At 39.0% G+C, this 17889-nt stretch overlaps 1 protein-coding gene across 1 annotated transcript; it reads left to right on the plus strand.

The window, feature by feature from the left end:
* The first annotated feature begins 4566 nt into the window (after positions 1 to 4566).
* Positions 4567 to 5547, plus strand: LOC103260919 (olfactory receptor 51T1). The gene has a single exon (XM_008058568.1). It carries the CDS (start codon positions 4570 to 4572, stop codon positions 5545 to 5547), a length of 978 nt encoding a protein of 325 aa, XP_008056759.1. The 5' UTR covers positions 4567 to 4569.
* The last annotated feature ends 12342 nt before the right edge of the window (positions 5548 to 17889 follow it).

Below are 17889 nucleotides of genomic sequence, written 5' to 3' on the forward strand. Positions count from 1 at the left end.
AGTTTTAATTTCCTCAGGTGTGAAATAATGGATAATAACATTTAACTCATAAGGTCATTTATGAATTAATAAGACAATGTATTTAAGGGGTATAGTGAAGTTTCCGTCAGATATTATATATTCATCAAATGTTAGGCTGTTTATACTTAGAAGGATGGCGAGTGTAGATGTGACTCAAATAGGAAGGTTTCTTAGGAGAGGTTCTTGTGTAAGAGGAGGAAGATGGGATTGTCCTGGGGAATAATGAGACCTAATAAGAGTACATATTGGAAGCAGAGAACAGAGGGATGACTCTGTCTGCCCTTTCCTAATCAAGCTCTGACATTCAGGGAGCCTCCTTGACTGAGAGTCTGTAGCCTAAGGCTGGGTGAAAAGGAATGGTTGTAGTTATCTGAAACAGGCAGGCAGTTTTTGCTGATACCCATTACTGTCAGCCCCCAGGGCCAAAGCTCTGCTCCAAGCTCCTGATGGATTGGGTTTGCTTGGGCCTGGGAGCAAGGTTTTAAGCTATGTTTGAGAGATGTGACTGAGGTACTGTAGAGGAACATATGCATGTGGATCCCATCACTCTTACTCCAACCATTTTGCTTACTAACCAAGAAAGCTCCCTGTTTTCTGGAGACTCTACTGGGCTGCTTATAAAGCCCCTGACCTTGAGAGCTGGTTTAGTCCCTGCACTTCTATGGGATTGAAGAGAAGTTGATGCAGTTTCCTGCTGATGTGGCCAGGTAAGGAGAGAGTGCATATCTGAGAAGACACAGAAAGGGAGGAAGTTAACAATGAGGAATAGTGGCATAAAAAGCAGAGAAAGACAATGCAGTGAATTGATGGAAGCTACAGGTAGGATGGGATAAAGAACTGTATGAGCTCATAGAAATAAAGCCCGTTGCTCCTCCTGTCTCCATTCTACAGGGAAAAGCTCCCCAGCAGCAAAATGAGCAACTGTCTCTACTTTTTCTACAACCCTCATATTATCCCATGTTTTTTTTCTCTTAAAGAATGAAGATAACTAGTATGTGCTGTATGGGCATCTTACCTCTCAGTTACTCTTTCACCCCCAAACTCCCCGCATCAGCACATGGAGGCACACAATACAAACATATATAGAAATTCACATGCATTTTAAAACACACTTGGGTTCCACAAATATCCTTCTTTAGATGAGTAATGAGGACACAGTTCTCTATTTTACTCATTTCTCATTTCTATTTAATGTCTGCATCATAGAGATATATAATAGTATATTTTAAAATGTTGCATTTTAATAGAAGGAAATTACAATATCCAACTACCCAAATTATCTCATTAGCCTGGTCTCTTGAATGGTCTGAAGTTTAGTTAAAAAAATGTACTTTGGAATTAAATCTGTATCTAACTATTTAATCTTGGATATATTATTTAACCTTCCTGGGTCTACTTTTTTTTCTTTTAAACAGGAGAAATTTATCTACCTCAAAATTTTTCTAAAATTATATATAAAGTGGATAGTGAAATATAGGACATGTACAAAGAACTTAACTCTTTTCCTTTTCTTAGTCTACCCTCTTTTTCCAATTAATGAAAGAATTTTCACTCTCTTTATGATGGCTAAGGAAGTAATTTACCCATGGTTCATTCTTTTCTCAAAACTTTTAGGCTCATTCTATTTTCTCTCCTCTATTCTTGATCTGCCTTTTTATCATCTATTGTTTATTCATCTATCAATACACCTAGTGTTAATTAGATTGAGTTTTATCATGTATCAAGAATTATGCTTGTCTGTGTTTAAAATATAACGATGAACAGTATATGTTTTGTGCTTCCAAAGGCCAGTATTCTAGTGGGAGAAAGAAATATGGTCAAGTCAGTAAAAGTAAGTGTCATAGAAAGCTTACATAAAGTACCGTTGAAGGAGAGTCAATAGATTTAGTGTTGCAGTGAGATTCCTAATGATTATCACAGAGAAAGATAATCACTCTTAATGTCTATGTTGCCAGGCTAAGGAAAAGAAGAATGAAGCAAATTCTCAACAGTCTATTGTTTTCTCACCTGAGTATTTGCTCTCTCTTGTGGGAGATCTTTCCCTTGAAGTAGTCGCCCTCTATGAATATTTTGTCTAAGTTGGGGAAATTCTGAATGCAGAAATATATATATATTTTAACTTTTTTCTGTCTCCCTGGCCTCAGTACAGTAACTGACATTCAGATTGCCATTCAGTGTGTGAGTATTTGATTTAATTCAGCATATTTGTAATCTACATCTCATTTGGCACAAGTTTTCCTGAATCTTAGTGCCCTTCCCAACCAAATTGTGAACATGTATTATATAATAATACCAAAGATTATAACAGACAAAACAACTAGGATTTTTTCTCCCACTGAGGTAGCATGTGGTAATTTCTCTCACTGTCTTCAGTAAATTGGAGGAGGAGAAAAATAATCAGTATATCCTTATAGTTATCCTTATGTAATTAACAATAGTCAAGCTCTGTCAGTAGCAAATTCCTTATATCTACTCTGTCACCAATGCAGAAAGCCTAGACCACTGAAAGATGAGGACACTTAGGACTGGCAATGTCCACACACCAACTAGGCTAGGGACATCACTCCTTGTTTACTCTTTGTGGACTACTTGGCTTAAGTAAACGTTTAAAAATTTGTAATTAGTAATGATGAATTTTTTTTTTTTTTTTTTTTTTTTTTTGAGTTGGAGTCTCACTCTGTCGCCCAGACTGGAGTGCAGTGGCCGCTCCCGGCCACCGCAGCCTCGACCTGCTGGGCTCCGGCGATCCTTCCGCTCAGCGTTCCGAGTAGCCAGAATTACAGGCATGCGCTACCACGCCCGGCTGATTTTTTGATTTATTGTAGAGATGAGGTCTCACTGCCCAGGTGGGTCTCGAACCCGCGGACTCAGGCAATCCACTCACCTCAGCCTCCCAAAGGCGCGGGATTACAGGCTGAGCCACCGAGCCCGGCTTGAATTTTTTTTTTACCAGCAGTCATTAAACAATTCTGAAATAGAGTTGCAATAATCATAAAATAGGTCTCATCTTCTGCCTTTCTTATGGCACCATTTCTGTTTTTTTTCCTTCTGTCTGTCATTCAATGGACTTTCTCACCCATTGGACTATTTGATATTACAACTTGTGATATCACCTCAGCTTATTTGTTACTGAGTTGCTTTCTTTCTGTTGTTGGTCCCTAATTCTATCTCATTTGTGATTTTCCCATTGCCAAAGCTGCTGAGTGCCTCCCATGCCTGATGTCGTATGTCTATAAGTAATTTAAATTGCTTTTCAATATGGCCATAACCAGGGTCTGAAAGAGATAATTTCACTAACTTAATTAACTAACTTAATTATCTATATTGGCACAATTGGTTCACACTCACAAAACAAGGAAAACAAGGAGAGAGGAATGCAGAATTTGGTCTTAGAGTCTCCCAATAATATAACATGATGCAAATGTCCATGGCCTCACCATAGTCTAGCCAACAAAGTGAAACATAGTCTTCACAGTGACTCACTGAATTCTCATCATGACTTTAACAAAATATCAGAACTTATGTAGAAGCTGATATGAGAGAGTGTTTTGTCTAGACTTGTTTACTAGGCATAACTCAGGATACCTGGGGTTATATACTCTAGAATAATGTTTAGAAATCTTGACACCATTCAATAGGGCAGTCTATTTACAATGAGTATTCTCAAAATCACATGTTAGATATCCATGGAAAGGAGTGGAAAATATAATATGGAGAAAAAAATAAGATCCAATTATTTTGGTAGACTGGGAAAACTATACAGGTAAATAGAAATAGTAGATAAGATGAATCAAAGTCCTCAGAGTATGTGGAGTTGGGAAGGGAAGAATTTGTTAAGAATTATTCCAATATACAAAATAGAATAGAGAAGTCCTCATGCAAAAATAGTAGACTACTATTAAGGAGAACAGGAAAATAGTGTGACCATTTCTCAGGTACAAGGATAACTCTGGATACAATATTCCAAACCAGCTTCCAGTAAGAACACCATGGAGTATGTCATCACAAGTGGCCAGAGTGATGTTTATGTGCTTTAAAAAATTATTTCTGGAGCAACTTATATAGCTTGAAGACTTATTTATACAAAGATCCATAAGATAGTAATTGTGACTATTATTGTTTTGCTAGTATGTGTGCATATGTGTGACCTACATATATAAAGCATTTTCTACTTCAAGCAAGGGCTAGTCTGGATAGTAGAGTAGGAATAAGCCTAGAGAGATTGAAGTTTATGGTCAGAAGAGGGTAGAGGCAGAAGAATGGGGCCAGATTCTAACAGGAAAAATCCAACTCACTGTAGAATTATGTGATAGGCACAGTAATTAGATTATTTGTTAAATTTAAAATTTTTATTTTAAAGATGTAGGGTACAATTCAGGTATATAAATGGTCACTGTACAGGTAAAGTTTGGACAGATTGGGGGATTTGAATAAAGAGAGACAATTGTGTAATTGGGGAAGGGTCTATGAAAGAGAACATATAAAAAGATCAGTATGACAGTTACTCTCATTATTTTCTTTCTTTTCAGGGTGTGCCCTCAACCCACCATGATAATTTTTAATAACACCACATCATCCTCCTCAGTCTTCCTCCTCACTGCATTTCCTGGGCTAGAGTGTGCTCATGTCTGGATCTCCATTCCTGTCTGCTGTCTCTATGTTATTGCCCTCTTGGGAAACAGCATGATTTTATTAGTCATCATTATTGAGCGGAGTCTCCACAAGCCCATGTATTATTTCCTCTCCATGCTCTCAACTGTTGATTTGTGTCTGACTATCACAACCCTTCCCACTGTGCTTGGTGTTCTCTGGTTTCATGCCCAGGAGATCAGCTTTAAAGAGTGCCTCATTCAAATGTTCTTTTTGCATGCCTTCACCTTGCTGGAGTCCTCAGTGCTGGTAGCCATGGCCTTTGACCGTTTAATGGCTATCTGTAACCCACTGAAGTATGCCAATATCTTTACAGATATGATGATTCTGGTGATTGGACTGGTCATCTGTATACGACAAGGAATTTTCATGTTTCCCATTGTTGTAGCCCTAAAGACTATGTCTTTTCATGGGGGCCAAGAGCTTTCCCATCCATTTTGTTACCACCCAGATGTGATTAAATACGCACATTCCAACTCCAGGATAAGCAGTTTTTGGGGAATGTTTATTCAGCTGTACCTAAATGGCACTGACTTACTGTTTATTCTTTTTTCCTATGTCTTGATCCTCCGTACTGTTCTGAACATTGTGGCCCCAAAGAAGCAACAAAAAGCTCTTAGCACTTGTGTCTGTCACATCTGTGCTGTCACTGTTTTCTATGTGCCAATGATCAGCCTATCTTTAGCACACCGCCTCTTCCGCTCCACCCCAAGGGTGCTCTGTAGCACTTTGGCCAATGTTTATCTGCTCTTACCACCTGTATTGAATCCTATCATTTACAGCTTGAAGACCAAGATGATTCGCCAGGCTATGATCCAGCTACTCCAATCCAAGGGCTCACAGGGCCTTAATGAGAGGGATCTTAGAGGAAGATGAGATTGAAGAAAGGAAGCTGTCAGGATAAAAATTATGCTTACTTAGGAAAGAGATTTGGGGTAGTGTCATCCACAAGCATTTTGGTTAATGAGGCAATTTCAACTGAATTATGAGAGTGGGAAGAAAAGTAATTTTTTTCCTGAGTTTTTTTTTTAATCAAAGAGCTTTTAAATACCGCAATTAAAAAACAAATTAATTATGTATATATCTCAGAACCATTTAAAACAATACAAAACATTTAAAACAGATTAATTATGTATATATCTCAGAAACATTTAAAACAATACTCCTGTATGAATTACGATTTTATTTTTGGATTCAGCTGAATTTCTTTTTTCCTGAGGTCTTAGTTTCACCAGGATATTTAATGTCTCAGCAAAGTGTACCAAGCAGATATTCGGATTTAAGCCACCTGTCTTCTATCCCTGTATAAACTTCCTACTCTATGGCAGACAGGGAATACCAGTACCAATCTCTGGTTTGTTTGCCTTAGTTATTTTTTTCAAGATGCTCAAATCACTGACAATTTTGTAACTTTGCTTTGCTTAAACTTTGATCTCCTTTTCTCTAATTATTACCAGTGATATTCACATATTATTTATAATTAAAATTATTTGCACTATCTCCTCTTTATACATATAATATTCAGGAGATTTAGATCACACAAGACTGTGTGGCAGAGGCCAGTATTTTGAGAAAAATAAGTATGTGACTATCCTATAAAGCAATATAATTAAAAATAAAATTCTGTGTTTCAGAGTCCAAACCAGCATTGGAGCCAAAATCTCTCTTGGCCTTGTGCACTGTAAAGGAAGTCAATGTATTCCATTACACAATTCAGTTTTTGTTTTTCAATTTTACATTCTCATATTGTTGGCAAATAACTGTCTTTTTGGTTCTATTCCCCACCGAGAGGAAAAAAATACGTAATTATGAGAAAGTACAAGAGTCTCAAGATATATCTAGTTTATAGACATCTGTTTCAGAACAAGAAGTAAGGACAGAAGACTACTTTTTAGATAGACAGCCTGTTAGAAAACCCAGAATAAAGCCACAACCTTAAGAGACTTTTCAAATTTAGATCAGAATTCCAAAGTTGGACGAGGAGCAGATAAAACTGTCACAGAGTTGGGCATGTTAGAAGTGCTAAATGAGACTACTTGGTATTATCTAAGGACTTTGGAAACTGATATGCTGAATTGTTTTTTCAATATACATGTTTATGACCCCAGGCATCAGTGTGCCTGGAGAGGGGAAGAGTTTGTCCAAAAACAAAAACAAAAACAAAACAAAACAACAGCAAACAGTGGAGATGTGGAGATGAAGATGGTATTCAAAACGTGAGGCACTCTTCCATATGTATATTAATCCTTTACCACTCAAAATGTATTTTTCATATTTGATTCAAAATGTAACCTACTTAGTGTAATGTTTGGAGATACTGAAAGAGGCACAGGACAAGGGGCTGGTACAAACCAAGCGTTTATTGAGGGGAGCTCCCAGGTGAGGTCCCGTGGTCAGGAAAGATGGGCCAGGGGAGTGGCACCCAAGGAAGGGCGGCTTGGGTTTTTAAAAGTGCTGCATCTGAGCTGGGCTCGGTGGCTCAGCCTGTAATCCCGCACCTTTGGGAGGCTGAGGTGAGTGGATTGCCTGAGCCCGCGGGTTCGAGACCTGCCTGGGCAGCGAGACCTCATCTCTACAATAAATTAAAAAAAAATCAGCCGGGTGTGGTAGCGCATTCCTGTAATTCCGGCTACTGGGAAGGCTGAGGCGGAAGGATCGCCGGAGCCCAGCAGGCAAAGCTGCGGTGACTGGGAGCGGCCACTGCACTCCAGTCTGAGCGACAGAGTGAGACTCCAATTCAAAAAAAAAAAAAAAGAAAAAGTGCTGCATCTGGGGAGGTGTCAGGGGTAGCAGCGGGGTGGGGAGGCAAAGTGTCCAATCATCTCTGGCCCTGTGTGGCTGTTGCTAGGGCTGCTGGTAGGCCTGTTGGCAGGTGCATCCGTCCTGGGCTGGAAAGTTCCTGTCTGGCCCTTCTTGGCAGTTGGCGGCATGTTCTGGGAGGTTTCAAACGAGATATGTGGATGTGGTCTTGGGGCGGAGGGGCAGATGGGGGTAGGTGGGTACTGCTTCTCTCCGAACCTAACATCCTGACCTCTTTGGTATAAGGGGCGCTGACTTGATCTGGCTGCTTTAGGCTGAAGGGTGGCGTAGTTTAACGGAGGCTGGGATGGGGTGGCTCGGAGGGAAGTGGGGCATACGGATAGGGGTGCAGGAGTAGCTGATTGACTGCGAAATGCAAGAAATTTTTTTATGTGATACTGCAAAAAATTAGACAAATTGCAACCATAAGTAAAAGACAGATAAGTAGAACAGGTCCCAAGAATGGCATGACCCATTGGGCGATGCCCGAGTTTCACCAGGCAGAGAAGGGCGACTCAGCGGTGTTTTTTGGCAAAGTTTGTCTCCCAGCTTTTGGAGGACATTGACATTTTCTTCTACCACCTTGGTTTCGTTAATGTAGAAACAGTATTCTTCCTGGAGAAACATGCAGGTTTCAACCTGACCGGCTGTGAGAAGATCAAGGGCTCTGTGGTTCTGTAAAGTAACCAGGGCTAGGGAGGTTATTTGTCGCTGCATGGATGCCAGGGAGCTTGCAGATGCTTCCAGAGCTGCAGTCTGGGTGTAGGGGGATAGTAAAGAAAGCTTCCTGAGGTTAATGACAGCGAAATGTGTTGTCTGAGGTGGTATCCGAGATAGAAGAGTGTAGGGGTTAGGAACTACTGGGTGGAGAGTGACCACTGCCTTATTCATGAGCCGGAGGTCCTGGACCAAGCGGTAGTTTCCAGAGGGCTTACAAACCGGAAGGATGGGGGTGTTACATGGAGAGTTATCGGGTATGAGGAGGGCCTGAGAGAGCAAGTGAGTAATGATGGGTTTAAGGCCCTTACGGTGTGTGACTGAAATGGGGAACTGGGGTTTAGAAGGGAAGTGAGAGGGTTTTTTTAAAACTATGCGGACTGGGATGTGGTGTTAGGCTATGACTGGAGTGGAAATGTTTTACACATTGGAGTTGACTAGGTGAGGCGGGAGGGGAGGTGGCAGGTCTGAATCGGGAGAGGCAGAGACTAGAGCAATATTGGTGAGGAATGGGGCTGCCGATTGAACCAGCAGCGTTAAAGTGGCCCCTAGCTTTGAAAGGATATTCCTGCCAAGCACTGGGTAGGGGCAGGACAGGACAATAAGGAAGGAGTGACTAAACATCCAATTATTGAGAAAACAAGGTAGAGGCAAGGTTTGAAGGGGGACAGAAGGCTGGCCGTGGATACCAACGACCGAGACCTGGGAAGGAGATAGAGGCCCCGAGAAGGAAGGCAGAACCGAATAAGTAGATTTCGTGTTCAAGAGGAACGAGATTGACTTACCCGCTACCTGGAGCAAGACCCTGGGCTTGGGGAGGGTAATTGGGGTCCTTGAGTCCGGGCATTCTCAGCTTTCTGCCAGTCCGAGCAGATAATGGAGCAGAGTAGGCAGCTTGGCTACACCCCCGTGTGGAGGCACCGGGGTTTGGCCAGGCAAAGTTCAATCTGACTTCCAATGGTCCATTTGCTTGCAGATAGGACATGGCTTACTCAGCAGATGCGGGTTAGGGCACTGCTTGGCCCAGTGGCCCTCCTGGCCACCCTTGAAACAGGCTCCCAGGGGAGCTTTGTTACCCGTCTCCAGATGCAAAGAGACCCTTGAACCCTGTTACATTGGTTGAAGGGCTGCAACCAGGGCGTGGGCTTGCAGTTTAGCAGCCTCCTGGAGGCGCTAATGCCCATGAGGAAAATGGTTTCTGCATTTTCCTCATGGGCATTAAAAACCTTAAAGGCCATGTTTACCAGGTCACAGACAGGAGTTTGAGGGCCATTCTCTGCCTTCTTCAGCTTTCTACGGATATCGGGGGTGGATTGGGTAATGAAATGGGTAGTGAGAATAGTTGCCCCAGCAGGACTGTCCGGACTGAAGGAGGTATGGAGAGTCATAGCCTTGATGAGGCAGTTTAGAAAAACAGCCAGGTTTTTATTTGGGCTTTGGGTTATTTCCCTAAGTTTATCATAATTTACAACCTCTACTGTCACCCTAATGGAACTTTTTGATAAAGGCAGTAGGGTTGGCAGAAAATGACTTCAATGGTTTTTAAATGGCAGATAAGTTGGCCAAGGAAAAAGGGATATGTACTCCCACAAAGCCATCTCGGCCAGCAACCTCTCGGAGAGGACAAGTGGGCGCAGGAGCAAGGGGGTGGGGAGGTTGGTTCATGCAATGCGAACGGGTATGTGCACTGACTGGAGAGGGGAGAGAGAGAGGCGAAGGGGAGAGTCGGAAGGTGAAGGAGGAAGATGGGGGTAGAGAGAGGGCGGGTTGTATGGGGGCGGGTTGGAAGAAAGAGGAGGAGGATTTGGAGGACGAGGGATCAGCGCAGTTAAGTTTTACAGAAGATTTATGAGTAAGGAAGGCTCCGAATTGGGTGGGAAAGACTTGTCATTTAAGGGAGGAGGGAGAGGTCGGGAACAGGGGATGGGGGAGGTCCTCCTTTCGCCGGTAGGATTTGAGTGCTACTGCAATAGCGGTACGAGGAGGGGCGGGAGCGCAAATACCAAAAAGCCTGGATGTAGGGGATTTCTGACTATTTTCCGTTGCGTTTACAGAAATTATTTAAGTCTGTGAGGGTGTTAAAGTTCAAGGTTCCCTCTGGTGGCCATTGAGGCCCATAATCCTGCACATACTGAGGCCAGGCCACAGTACTGAAATGAATTAGCCAATTAGTCGAGATTACTGAGGAGATGGCCCAGAGGCGTCTTAGAGTTAAATTTGGAAGACTGATTACCCATGTCGGCTTCCTTCCGGAGTCTGTCTGAGACTGAAAAGGCATCCCAATTCTGATTAAGACAGACTGGACAGAGAGAAGGTCAGGGTAGAGTGGGCGTCCCCAGGCTCAACCTCTGACCGGCACGGGGGTGATCCCTAGCACAGCTGTGACTTCTGATAGGGAGACCCTGGAACAGAGGAAGGAGGCAGACACGGGGAAGGAACTTACCACACATCAAAGATTGCAACAGAGCGTCGGGTCAGAGGTTCGTAGTCCGGGCCGGAGGCCCCTGAGCCAGGAGGTGAGGCCTGTGTGGTTTGGTCACCTCACGGGTTTTCGCACCGGGATGTAATGTTTGGAGATACCGAAAGAGGCACAGGACAAGGGGCTGGTACAAACCAAGCGTTTATTGGGGGGAGCTCCCGGGCAAGGTCCCGTGGTCCGGAAAGATGGGCCAGGGGAGCGGCGCCCTAGGAAGGGTGGCTTGGGTTTTTAAGGGTGCTGCGTCTGGGGGGGTATCGGGGGTAGCAGCAGGGTGGGGAGGCAAAGTGTCCAATCATCTCTGGCCCTGTGTGGCTATTGCTGGGGCTGCTGGTAGGGTTGTTGGCAGGTGCATCCGTCCTGGGCTGGAAAGTTCCTGTCTGGCCCTTCTTGGCAGTTGGCGGCATGTTCTGGGAGGTTTCAAACGAGATATGCGGACGGCTTGGGGCAGAGGGGTGGATGGGGGTCGGTGGGTGGATGGGCAGATGGGGGTAGGTGGGTGCTGCTTCCCTCCGAACCTAACACTTAGCACCAAAAACATTTTCATCAGTGTACCTCATCCCTATGAATTTGTGCTTTTTGGTATTTTTAAGCAATTATGTTATATATACTTGTTTTTCTGTTATAAATGTCTTATATATGACATACAATTAAAATGTGCGAATATATTGAGAAATAGAGAAAATTATCAAAACTATAATAAAATTACTTATAATCACACTGAGAGATTATATATCAATGTACCCTATAACAATGTTTTATTTAATGGCACACCACATATACTATTGTAGTCCCATGATTATAATACCAGTATTTTTTACTTTACCTTTTCTATGTTTAGATGTTTTTAGACAGAAAAATATTTGCCATATGTTACAACTGTCTATAGCTATTGTCTTCAGTACAATAACATGCTACATAGGTTTGTAGCCTAGGAGCAATAGGCTATAACATATAGTCTAAGTGTGTAGTAGGTTGTACCAGACTTATGATGTCTGCACAATAGTACATTTCTCAAAACAAATCCTTGTTTGTAAGTGATTAATGACTGTATATGACCTAATTGTTTTCTTAATAAGTTAACACATGTGAACATACATGTATATGTTTATAAATTAAGATAGTAGTTTAAGTCCAAATGCATATATTACTTGTTTGCTTGATATTATTAATTATTGTCTATTAAATAATAATATTTTATATTGAACTTCACTTCTAGAAAGTTTTCTTTTGATTCTCCACCAGTATAAGAGCATTATTACTCTTTTATATAGGCTTTCTTTGTGCGTGTGATTAAATTTACCATGCAAGACTCGGTGAATTTAAGCTATTTACTTGTTCTCCCTACCACCAGACTGTAAGCTTCTTGATAGTAGGCCTCTATTTTATGTTTCATTTCATCCTAAATTCCTAATAAAGGATTTAACAACTACCATTTAGTTGTTAATGATGTGTTGCATTTGTGAATAACAATTAATCATATTTATATGTCATAGTTTATGTCACTATTTGCTACAATTTAGCATTTCATTGATATATTGTCTTATAAATATACATTTGACCCTACCTCTGCTTATGTTTTTAAGATCCTTTATATGTAAATTATTAAGTTTAGAAATAGACAAAATAACTTTTGGTCTTGTGTAATGACTGAAGTTGTAGGCTCTGGGATCATATTTCCTGGGTTTAGAGTCTAGCTCCTGATACTTAATAGCTCTATATCCTTGGTAAAGCTGTTTAATTTTTTAAATCTTTAATTTCTAATTCAGAAAAGAAGGAAAAGTAATAAAATCTACCTTTCCATGCTCTTACAAAAGTTAATGGTGTTAATTCTTATAAACACATAGCCCAATGCCTGGCACCTGGTAAGTAGCTGTAATAATAGATCCTATTATTATTTTCTAATTATGGCTATTTAAATTTTATCTATATAACTTATTGTTGTGTAATGAAAACATGTAACTTTTTTCACTTTTCATTTGTTGTTATCTAAATAGAAAATGCTTCCTATCCAGAGATGATTTATTTATTTATATTAAATAGATTTTAAAATTATCTTTGTAGCCGGGCTCGGTGGCTCAACCTATAGTCCCACACCTTTGGGAGGCTGAGGTGAGTGGATTGCCTGAGTCCGCGGGTTCGAGACCCGCCTGGGCAGCGAGACCTCATCTCTACAATAAATAAAAAAAAATCAGCCGGGCGTGGTAGCGCATGCCTGTAATTCTGGCTACTCGGAAGACTGAGGTGGAAGGATCGCTGGAGCCCAGCAGGTTGAGGCTGCGGTGGCCGGGAGAGGCCACTGCACTCCAGTCTGGGAGACAGAGTGAGACTCCAACTCAAAAAAATAATAAAAAAAATAATAAAATTATCTTTGTACTTAACTCTTTATTTTTGTGTATGATAAAAGATTACATACACAAATGTGAAATTTTAAATATGTTGCCATTATTTTCTTCCTGAGCTACTTGACTAATCAATCTATTTTATATAGTGTTCTGATATTCCTTGATTATATGTTAAGTTTTCAGATCTTGTATGATGTATTGCAGTTTGTTTATTTTATTTCCTTGTTCTGCCCGTTTATTTGTTGAGTAAATCACACAATTTTGTGACTGTCTAATAGATATCACTATAGTGTTGAGCTGTTTAAAATTTTTTTAAAAAATTTTAGTTTAAGGGGTACATATGCATATTCATTACGTGGACATATTATGTAGTGATGAGGATTTGGCCTCAGGTGGCCCATTCCCTAGATAGCAAACATTGTACCAGGTAGGTAGTTTCTGGATCCTAGTTCTCCTTACCCCTTCTGCTTTATTAGTGTCCCCAGTGTCTATTATTTCTATCTTTGTGACCATAGCTTCCACATGAGTGAGAACATGTGGTGTTTTGCTTTCTGTTTCTGAGTCAGTTTACTTAGGTTGAGCCTCCTAGGTATTGAACTTTATTATAGTTTGTAGTGTATTTATTTTATTTTATATTTTCCACTTTACTCTTTGAATTTAATTTTTTGTAATTTCCAGAGAAATGTTACTAGAAGCTTAATTAGAAATGTTAGGCTTGTCTGATAATTGAGAAAAACACAATTTCTAGCCTATTCACTCTTCTGGTCCTGAAACACTTGTTGACATTTTACTTCTTGAATCATTTCTGTCTGGTAAAGATTTGAAGTTCTGTGTGAGGGGCAAACACTAAAAGCGGGATACACCTTCTTTGTTTCTTTTAAAACAACATGCTTTCTTGTAGTTTACCAGAACATAAACTATTTTTCAAGGAAGTTTCATTGACTTGAAATTCATAGTTACTATTTATTTATTTTGACAATAGGTTTTCTAAAATTCCAAATATTCAGTGTGTTTGTAATTTATCATAATATTCTGAGCTGTCCAGGCTTTTGTTGTTGTTTTGATTTTTTTCTTCAAGGTAATTTGGGAAGTGTGTCAGACTGCTAATCAGATGACAATTTATATACACTATAAATACTGGAAATATGCCAATAAATTTGACTGGAGAAACAAAATGTAAGTAAGAGTGACAGACATATGTACTAAAAGTTATAACGTATTTGGAGAATATTTGGGGTCACAGAAAAAGAATTAAATAATGCAACCTGGGAGGAGGCAAACAAGGTTGTTATTTCCTTTCCTGATTAGGCTGTGGTCATCTAGTCAGAATCAGCTATAAAACAGTAAAAACTCATTTAAAATAAATGGGGGACACAGAATATATAGGAATACTTAGCCATTTAAAACATATAAGAATATTTGAACCTTTTACAAAATGTTTTTTTAAAACAGAAATAATATAATTCTTTGTGAGGTCAACTTAGCCAATAAAACATTGACATTTATTAACAATCATTTTTTTCTAATTTATAGTGCAAAATTGTTACGAATTGGTTTATTGTTAATTTTATGTTTTGTACTTTTTTCTACAACTAAATACTCACAAATAAAATGTGGACAAGAAACAAATTTTACAGAAAATAATTTGAGGTACTCAATCATCTTGTTGGCTACTTATATTTTTTAAATACAGAACCATACACCCATGCATATGATATTATATTGTATAACATAGTTATTTTCTGCTAGCTTAAAATTATTTCTAGCTTGTTTAGTGTAATTGGTTATATAATAGTTTAAAATATAGAATACATAAGCAACCACGAGGACCATTATTTTAGAACATATATTTTAGAGCAATTAATCAACAATATCAGTGCTTTAAAAATTCCTTTTTTAAAACTTTTCTACTTATTACCAATAGAATAATCATCCCTCTGATTTTCTTTTACTAGCTATGACTTATTGGAGCCTTGAAGCAATATAGAGAAAGTTTATAAGAAATTATAAAAGAATGTTATTAGTTTATTTTCATAATTTAAGCCTATAAACACTATAAGATAAAAACAATCACTTGTCTTTATTTAATTGTTAAGGAAAAAATGAAGGGAGAGATTGTTAACCAACTCATAATTGGCAATAGAATTCTTTAACTTAAATGAAAAAAATCAAGAATTCTCACAAAATTTACTGAAGGTCCCTCAACAAATTAAATGTGTCTTAAAGTCACCTGAAAGAAAACCAGAGACTAGATTGGTGTAACATCCTTTAGCCAACAGATCCTTTTATATTCATTGTCTGCAAGGGTATAGAATTCTTACTTCCACATGTAATTATCCTTGTCCTTTAAGTAGTATAACTAAAATGCTATATCTATGGGTTGATTCATGATTTTAATAATATGCTATAATTGTCTCGTACACACCTGTCAGTGCTCAGTCAGTTAAATGTTAAATATTAAAATAATTAACTTGGAGTGTATAAATGAAAGACATAAAATATAAAAACACAATTATTCCTCTTGGGGCTTTGCACATGTCATTATAAAGTTAATTAATTAATTAAATGCTTTATTTTGCCTCCGGATACTAAGGTCTGGGTAAGATAGGAAGGAAGTAGAGTTGACTAAAAGAAGAAATAGGAAAATGAGAGAAGTTTTTTTTTTACTGCATTATGATAGATGTTTTATATCTTTTATTTTGTTCGATCTTCAGATAGCAGTATTCTTTCTAACTTATAAATTTGAAAACTGAAGCATAGAGAGAATAACTTCTCAAAGAAACATTCTGTTATGAACAGACATGAGATTTGAATAAATGTTTGATTCTAAGATTTTTCAATGATATCAATCTTCCTATCTCATGTTAATTCATATGATTTAAAATGTATAAGTTGCAAGGAAATTACATTCTAATGGAGAATATATACAAATTAAGATGCAATAGCTAATGTAAAGGCTAAGGAAGACCAATGCCTTGAACTTTATTACATGTCCATTTCATTGCACTGTAGAGTCACCTCCGAAGCTATTTTAATCAACACAGGCGGGGCTTGGTGGCTTAACCCATAATCCCAGCACTTTGGGAGGCCGAGGTGAGTGGGTTTGCCTGAGCCTGAGGGTTCGAGACCAGCCCGGGCAAGTTGGCGAGACCTTGTCTCTACAATAAAATAAAAAATTAGCTGGATGTGGTAGCGCACCTGTAGTTCTGGCTACTTGGAAGGCCGAGGTGGAAGAATCACCAGATCCCAGCAGGTCCATGCTGGGGAGGCCATGAATATGCCACTGCACTCCAGCATGGGCGACGGAGACTCCAACTCAAATAAACAAACAAACAAAGTCATTTCAATCTCATTTCTGACAAAATTATATCAAATAAGAGAAGAAAAATCCAAGTAGCAATTGTTTGTAGAAAATGGAGACAACTCTGAAACAGTAAAGGCAAAAGTAGGCAAACATTATCTGCTTAACTAGACCAGGAAGTGGAAAGGTAACAGATAGCCTGAGAGCCAACAAACTGAGAGGTGAGAAAAAAGAGGATAAATTAAGTTAGTGGCAAAAGGAAAACATTGAGAACTATTATCATGTGCTAGATATTTTGCTAGACAATTTTTATATTCAAATAGTCTGGTTTTCAAAGTTTGTTCTACTTTTTTAAATAAAATTGAAAACATATATTAATATTTATTTATAGACTCTTGTGACCATATAGAATGACAAGAAATAGCAAAATAGCAGAATTATTTTGAGGATAAGACATAGAGTTGGCAAAACCCTAATCATTCTAAAACATAATAAAACTCCTATTACCAATAGTTATAATAAAAAATGCCCAATGTGTTTGTTTCCCAAGTACAGTGCCTTATGTAGAAAATTTACTCAAAGATTTTAAAGTTGTTGGGAGCCAGCCGTGGAGGCCTGCTTGAGCGTTAGGGACCCAGGCAGGCTGTGGACCCTGAGATCACTAGGACGAGTTCAGGAGCTGAAGGCTCATTCCCTCTTCCCTTCTTTGCTGTTTTGGCACGTTCCACTAGCAGGGACTTTGGTGATGTAAGCATGAAGTTCTGAGAGTACGACAGGCATGGTTTACTTTAGGAGTCCATTGTTCCCGTTTCTCACAGACTGCGGTTTCGGCTTTCAACTTAACATAATTCAAACTCAGGTCACATTTGGGAGCCTTTAATACGGTACAAGCTTCTTTTAAGATTTAATAGTATATTTGTAGAATTAGTATATACATACAAAGTGCTGTTTCAACCTTAATAATATAGATAAATATCTAGAGCTATCAGAAATGGCCCAGCACAAACTTTGGGCTGGGCCACATTCCTAAAGGCTCAGCGCGTACTTTGGACTAGTCTGCTTCTTTTAAACCGGGTTTTAGCTACAGTTAGTATAGGGTTTTTTCTACTCATTATAAAAATTGAATTTATTTTATTCATAGAAAGTATTGTAGAATAGATTTTGCTATGTCAGTGAATTATGTCAGTTCAAGCATGATCAAACATGATATTTTGTGGTTTAATAAGAATACAGCTAACTTTAGAAATTACATTGTTTCCATCTTCTACATTTGTGGTTTTGGCTTTAATATAATTTACAGTTTATACTTAGGTTTTATTTTTTAGAAGCTTTATTTAGGAATTGGACACTTTTATAAAAGTTAAAATAGATTTATAGGATTTCGGAACAGCCATTTTGTTAAGAGATTGTAATCAATTGTTCCCAGAAATGGCCCAGTGTGATGTTTTGACTAAGCCACATTCCTTAGGAATTGGTTTGGGTTATAATTAAGAGTTTCTATAGTGTAGGTAGAATTAGCATAAAATAGAGAGGAATTGGGATTTAGATTGGTTATTAGGTGTTGTGTATGCATAGGTTTT

Source organism: Carlito syrichta, unplaced genomic scaffold, assembly GCF_000164805.1.
Source record: "Carlito syrichta isolate Samal-C Ts95f unplaced genomic scaffold, Tarsius_syrichta-2.0.1 Scaffold303433, whole genome shotgun sequence".
Lineage (NCBI taxonomy): Eukaryota > Metazoa > Chordata > Mammalia > Primates > Tarsiidae > Carlito > Carlito syrichta.

Bases quoted from the DNA above. Each gene is read 5' to 3' on its own strand.
- LOC103260919 (XM_008058568.1), top strand. From the start codon at position 4,570: ATGATAATTTTTAATAACACCACATCATCCTCCTCAGTCTTCCTCCTC.